The sequence below is a fragment of the Chanos chanos genome, chromosome 1, assembly GCF_902362185.1.
Source record: "Chanos chanos chromosome 1, fChaCha1.1, whole genome shotgun sequence".
NCBI lineage: Eukaryota > Metazoa > Chordata > Actinopteri > Gonorynchiformes > Chanidae > Chanos > Chanos chanos.
In genome coordinates, this window is record NC_044495.1 from 57,391,294 (window position 1) to 57,398,793 (window position 7,500).

General features: G+C 45.7%; 1 protein-coding gene across 1 annotated transcript in view; it reads right to left on the minus strand.

Moving 5' to 3' along the window:
• Nucleotides 1–7,500, minus strand: part of LOC115823572 (actin filament-associated protein 1-like 2) — a 27,822-nt gene that overhangs the window by 8,556 nt on the left and 11,766 nt on the right. Inside the window, exons 5-8 of the mRNA XM_030787636.1 lie at nt 2,547–2,646; nt 2,034–2,254; nt 1,472–1,648; nt 715–801 (exon numbers count right to left, since the gene is read on the minus strand). Coding sequence (XP_030643496.1) covers nt 715–801; nt 1,472–1,648; nt 2,034–2,254; nt 2,547–2,646 — 585 coding nt within the window. The remainder of the gene's footprint in view (nt 1–714; nt 802–1,471; nt 1,649–2,033; nt 2,255–2,546; nt 2,647–7,500) is intronic.

Here is a 7,500-nt window from a genome sequence, read left to right on the forward strand (position 1 = left end):
ACTATGTTTATTGGTGTAAACATAGAGGAAACAGCGAAAGGCTTTTAATGGGGACAGGTAAGAGGCGAGCTAGAATCAGTGGCTTACTGGAGAAATGAATTAGAGTCAGATGCAACACCGTACTTTGCTAATCCGTTGACTACATAACGCAGGCACACTGAGCGGCCCATGAAAGAGACACTATGAGTGAGGGAGAGAGAGAGAGAGAGAGAGAGGAGTTACTAATTCCCAACATGAAAATCTACTCAAGCGCTCCACTAATTCACTAAAGTATCAATTCAGAAAAATGAAGTTACGCTAGCCGTCCATCTCCTTCTCTCTCTCTCTCTCTCTCTCTCTCTCTCTCTCTCTCTCTCTCTACCTCTCTCTCGCGCTCTTTCTATCTCTCTCTTGCGCTCTCTCTCCCTCTCTCTCTCTTTCTCTCTCTTCCCCTCTCTGATAATGTTGTTTCCATGGGACTAGTAATAGGCGTGGCATTGGTAAGCACGTGTGCACACGTGTGTGTGTGTGTGTACGGGTGTGTGTGCGTGTGTATGTGTGCATGAGTACGGGTGTCTGTGCGCGTGCATGCGCGCGCATGTGTGTGTATGGGTGTCTCTGCGTGTGTGTGTGTGTGTGTGTGTGTGTGTGTATGTGTATGCGTGTGTGTGTGTGTGTACGGTGTGTCGGTGTGTGTGTGCATGCATGTGTGTATGATGTCTGTGTGTTGTTTACCCTGCAAGAGTCCAGTCTCTCACTCTTCAGTATGGATGAGGAGGATTCCGGCTCATAGTAAGAAGTTCCACTGACCTCCTCAATGATCTGCACATCAGAGAGAGAGAGAGAGGGAGAGAGAGAGAGAGAGAGAGAGAGAGAGACAGAGGGAGAGAGAGAGAGAGACAGAGAGAGAGAGAGAGAGAGAGAGAGAGAGAGAGAGAGAGAGAGACAGACATAGAGACATCGAGACATAGAGCTGAGACATGAGAGCAGACAAACTCTGCTTCACCGTGTTCAACAGACACAACTCAGAGATGTTTTTTTACCCATAATTCACTGCCTCATGCCTTTGATTTCCCGCTCTCCTCTCCTCTCCTCTCCTCTTTTTTTCTTTCTCGCTGTCTCATTCTTTTTGCCCCTCCATTGTTTCTTTTGCTGTTCTTCATTTTCTCTTCAACCATCACCACAAATCATTCTCTGCATCCCTTTTCTCTCTCTCTCTCTCTCTCTCTTCTTCTCCCTCCCTCACTCCCTCTCTTTTCTCTCTGGCACTCCCCCTCTCATTCTCCATCCATCCCTCTTTACCACTCTATCATCCCTTCCTTATTCTCTCTCTCTTTCTTTTTCTTCTTACTTTCCTCAACTTTTTCTCCACGACCCTGTCAGTCTCTCTCTCTCTCTCTCTCTCTCTCTCTACCATTCTGCCGCTGTTCTTTCTATAACCCCATCCTTCCATCTTCCCTTCGTACACACACACACACACACACACACACACCTTCCTCCACTCCTCCGCCTGCGAGCAGCTCTGAAACCCCATGATCACCGTTTCCGACCCCACCACCACCTTCAGCTCGTGCTGCATCTTCTTGCTGTGTTTGGATTTGTACACCACCTGACATCCCTTCAGATTCAGCTCCAGCAGGGGGTGGAGGTCTTTAGCACACTTAAAGCACTGCGGGAGAACACACAGACAACACACGCCGGACGTTAAGACGTTCATCTGACGGGCTAATCCGTCTGCCTGGATGTCTGAAACTTACGCTGGCAGAACTAGCCTAGAAGTGGCTGCGAAGTAATATAGTGAAGGAAGAACAGACCAAAGCATCTTTCATGAGGGTGATAAGATTTGCAGACGATGTATCACACGCCCGCCTTTGGAAAACACTCCGACACATAAATTCTCATTAGGGGTGTAACGGATAAGCGAGATCTGGGAACCAAAGGCGGTCTGTCGGCCAATCAGATCTGCTAGCTGAGGGTCGACTCCAAAGAAGGTTACCATGCTGCTGCTGCTGCTGCTGCTGTGTGTGTGTGTGTGTGTGTGTGTGTGTCCTCACCAGTAGTGAGTTATGTTTGATGATAAAAAGCTGACGCGTCCACTGTCCGAGCCATTTCTTCCTCCAGAGGTATCCGCAGATACGAGACTCTGGAATGGGTCTCAGGCAAGGCTGGGACGAACTCCACTGGATGTAGTGAGCTTTGTCCTTCACAAACTCCTCTTCCTCATGCTCTTCCTCACCGTACGACTCATAATGACTGCTGTCTGTGTCAACTTTCTCTGCCAGGTACATACGGACACACACACACACACACACACACACACACACACACACTGGTCAGCCTATGAACATGACGCTAACATCTACCTTGTCTTACAATTCCTCAGCAATTTCTTATACATTATGTAAAAGCTTGCAAAGGAGAAAATTAAAAGTGTGTGTGTGTGTGTGTGTGTGTGTATGTGTGTGAGTGTGTGTGTGTGTGTGTGTGTGTGTATGTGTGTGTGTTGTGTGTGTGTGTGTGTGTGTGTGTGTGTGTGTGTGTGTGTGCGTGCGTGCGTGTGTGTTTACCTGTGGACTGACTGGCTGGAATGAAAGGTTCGGCCTCCTCATAGCAGTTGTCTTCTTCCAAACCTCCAGGAGGATGTGGAGGCACAGCAGGACCTGCAGACTGGACACACACACACACACACACACACACACACACACAGTCACACACACACACACACACACACACACACACACACACACACACACACAGTCACACATACACACACACACACACACACACACACACACACACACACACATACACACACACACACACACACACACACACAGTCACACACACACACACACAGTCACACACACACACACACACACACACACACACACACACACAGTCACACACACACACACACACACACACACACACACACACACACACACACACAGTCACACACACACAGAGTTGAGTCAGTTGAGATTACTCAACTTGGCTTCTGTAACAAAAAGAAACAAAACTATGCCAAATAAACGGTCTCAAAATTATACGGTTTGTTTTGTTTTGGGTTTTTTTTTTTTATATGTTGACTAGTCCTTTACATGCTTACAATGCCAGAGGAGAAACTTTAGCGCTTAAACAATCAAAGACAAAATGCAGAGACTAGTAATAGAACACTAAACCCTCCTTTTACCGTCAAAACGCACACGGAAAAAACCATGAGACAGAATGACCTGTCATTCAGGCCATGAAACGCAGCCATGGCTTGACAGGAAAAACGAGGACAATTAACCCTTTGTTACTGGCTCCGATCGGCTCAGAATTGGGACCCAGATCAATCGAAACGAACCATTACTTTGACCGCACACTCTACAAACAGCCACGGAAGATTTCTGGATGAAATTTTGAGACAAAATATCCAGTGTGTGCCCTGAGAAAAAGCTCACTGCTTACTGGAAATCCTAATTTAAGATGATAACTTTCTCACATGGATTCTAAACATATGACCTCAAAAAAAAACAAAAAAAAAACCTGCTTTTATAGCAAGGAGGGACCGTTTGATCCTCGTTTGAGGGGGAGAGGCCAAGAGGGCATTTTGACCTAAAGAAAGGTCACACGGCGCGGGAGGAATTGTTAAGAGTTTTAAACACACAGCTGTGCAGGCTTTTCTAGAAGCCAAGAGAAAAAAAAGACAATGGCCGTGGTTTGCCCTGAGGTCGGCAATTTGTAGCGTTAAAGTCGAAGACCAAGACCGTACCACAGCAAATGGACACAGTGCATTGTGGGATTGGGGGGGGGGGGGGGGGGGAGGGCAGGACAGTATGTGAAAAAAAAGGAAAAAAAGGTTTGATGTTGTGTTTCTAAGCTTTCAAAGTTTAACCAAACGTTTTAGTATTTATTGCTCTGTTTGTAGATTTTTTTGCTGGTGCAGAGGTCAGTGGCGTTCACTCCTGTCAGGGGAATTTAAGAACGTTGATTTCCATGGTGATTGTTCATTCGTTTGAGTTATTTTCTCCCCCCTATATTTTCATACGTGTTGTTTACTCTCTCTCTCTCTCTCTCTCTCTCTCTCTCTCTCTCTCTCTTTCTTCCCCTGTAGGGGAGGTTTGCATGAAGATCAGATACGACTCAATGTAAAGAAGATGAAAGGGGTGTGTGTGTGCGTGTGTGTGTGTGTGTGTACGTGTGTGCGCGTGCGTGCGCGTGCGTGTCGCGCAGCCGTGATCCAAGTTTGAGAACCAGGCTCGTGACCGAAGTGTTGTTGGTTCGATTCCCAGGCCCAACATCCATGGCTGTGTGCCCTTGAGCAAGGCACTTAACCCCAATGCTCCCTGGGCGCAGAGGAATGCTGCCCACTGCTCCTGCGTCTGGTGTGTGTGTTCACTACTGGTGTGTTGGATGGGTTAAATGCAGAGGACAAATTCACTGCTCGCTGTTCACAGTGTGTGTGTGTGCAATCACAGACATTTACATTTTCAGTGAGCGTTTATCTATGTGTCAGAACGTCTGTGTTTATATTGTGTGTGTGTGCATGTATGTGTGTGTCTGTACATATATATATGTGTGTGTGTGTGTGTGTGCGTGTGCATGCCCCATGCATTGCTATCTTTCTGAGGACTGGTAAATCAGCATAACCTGAAAAAAGTGCCTGGTGGGGACCTAAATGCTGGTCCCCACTAGGAAAATGTTTTTCTAAATCCTATTGTTGTTACTGATAAAACAAAAAGTGTCAAAACATTTCTTTAGTTAAGGTTAAGGTTAGGGTTAGGGTTAGGGTTAAGGTTAAGGTTAGGGTTAGGGTTAGCGTTAGGGATAGGGATAGGTTAGTATTCTTTAGTTATAGAATAATGAAAGTCAATGGGAAGTCCCCACTGGGATATGAGTACAAACTTGTGTGTGTGTGCGTGCGTGCATGTGTGTGTGTGTATGTTTGTATGTGTGCGCGTGTGTGGGTATGTGTGTGTGTATGTATGTGTGTATGTGTGTGTGTGTGTGTGTGTGTGTGTATGTGTATGTGTGTGTATGTGTGTATGTGTGTGTGTGTGTGTGTGTGTGTATGTGTGTATGTGTGTGTGTGTCTGTGTCTGTGTCTGTGTGTGTGTGTGTGTGTGTGTGTGTGTGCGCGTGAGTGCGTGTACGCGTTTAACAGTGGGGGGTCCAGTGGAGGTCTGGAGGTCTGCTTTTAAGATGAATCTTTTCTCTGAAACAAACTAGCATACTCACAGCTTCAAAAGCTTTCAGAATGACTCAGCGAAAAGAGCGAAAGAACTCGGAGCAAATCATTAAAAACACAAAGAGGGATTTGAAGAGAGCGACAGATGGACACATCGACAGATGGAAGGGTTAGCAGGAGGGAGTAAGCAGGGGGACAAACAGAGAGCAGAAGGAGAGAGAGAGAGACAAAGAGATTTTGAGGGGCTGTTTAGTAGACATCACAGGCAATAGCAGAGGCCTGCATGCTGAGCTTGTAAAACGTACAATCCACATTCCAACGGCCTTTATAGAGGGGAGAGAGGGAAGGAGAGAGAGAGGGATGGAGGGAGAGAGGGATGGAGAGAGAGATCGAAAGTTGGAAAGGGGGATGAGGTGACCCAGAGGCTTCATTTTAGACAAACAACAATGAACTCAAGAAAAAAGAAAAAAAAGAGTCATTATTTGCACACAGAAACAGTAAACAGTGGCTATGAACACACACACACACACACACACACACACACAAACACACAAACACACACACACCACACCACACACAACACACACACCACATCCAGGCACAGAGGAGACAGTGTAACAGCAGCAAGGAGAAATCACGTCACACAACACAAACCTTCACTTAGTAATGACATGCTAACTTCAGCCCGAGACGATTAAGGCCACGTTAAAGAAAACTGAGGGTGCAATTTCGGCACGTTGACCCTTCTCTGCGAGTAAAGTGTTCTCTCTCTCTCTCTCTCTCTCTGTTGTGAGTTTTATGAGTAACCATATAGTCATGTTTCCCGGGGGGATGTCGTAGAGTGCATTGTTCTCTATGAAAGACCAACTAGAATTGAATAGTAATGTTGACTGTATTAAACTGTGGGGAGCACTGGCTCAACTTCACATGGCCAAGCAAAGCTTCCCCCTAGAGACCTCTTCAAACAAGCCGTCCAAAACGCGGCCACCTCTCCCGGGCACTGCAAAACACACAGCGTAAGTGGTTCAGGCTTGTGTAGTCTACTGTGAACTCCGAGTGTGTGTGTGTGTGTGTGTGTGAGGGTGTATAAGTGAGAGAGAGAAAGAGAAAGAGAGAGAGAGAGAGGGTTTGTGTGTGGTTGTGTGTCATATACCACACTGTACTTATTGGAAAAAAAAATTAGAAACTATTGGAAAATATGTTTCATCTGGAGGATTGCATTTGGTTCCCGTCTACAATATTTGCATTGACCGTGTACAATGCGCGTAGTGTTCTCTGTTTTCCGCGTTTTAAATGCTTTTTTTTTTTTTTACACGAACAACATTCGTTACGTTAACTTACAAAAAAAAAACAAAAAACCAAAAACCAACAACAACTTGTTTACGAGATACATTTGAACGTCCGCGCCTGGAGGCATGTTCTGTCCCTCCGGTTACCACGACAACCTCCGACCGAGGGCCCGGCGATGACCTCATCCTCCCCAAAGGTTCCAGCCATCGTTTTCCGACGAACTTCCTTCCCACCGGGTGGGTGTCCTGCCTCTCTATCTCTCTATCATTCCATCACTCCTTCGATTCCACCATCATCACGTAGACAGGCGCAATTATCCAGCAGAAAGTCCACATCCTCCGCTCCTGTTTCGCCTCTCGGCCAATGGCAAGGCGGGATCTGGGTTTTTTTTTTTTTTTTTTAGGATGGGCCCCTTAAATAAACACTGCATTTCCTCTTACAGATAGAGTCCTCTTTTACTTCCCCCTTCTCTTTCTTTCTTTCTTTCTTTCTTTTTTCTGTCAAATAGGCCTCAGATTTTCCTCAAGGCTCTGGAATTAAGTCCCGATCCCTTGGTAGTTCTGCGGTTTGGTCAAACACGGATACGGGAGGATTTCTTCTGAAGTCTGAAGACGCGGTCATCAGGAAAGATGATTCATTTATGACTCATAGTTAAGTCATTAGAGACAACAATATCACACAAACAGTTACGTCCAGACCTGCGCTTGACTATAACAAGGCTTAAATAAGCATCAACTGAGAGATTAAGAGGATCTAAAAGGGTATGGAAGAACAATAAACAGCCAGTGTAGTGGATTCAACAACAGAGGAATCAAAAGAAACCTCTGTGATTAAATATAGTACGTTCGGATCAACTGGGATGCTCCGATCAAACTAAACACAGATGTAATGATTTAATGTGAATTTTTTTGGGGGGTGGGGGGGGTGGGGGTGGGGGTTGACACTTCACAACATCTTAACATAGGCGATCTGATTTTCTGAATTTAATTTGAACAGTCTGTTTTTTTTTATATATATATATAAAAAATAGTCATTCCGCTTAGATTCCAAAAAAGTAG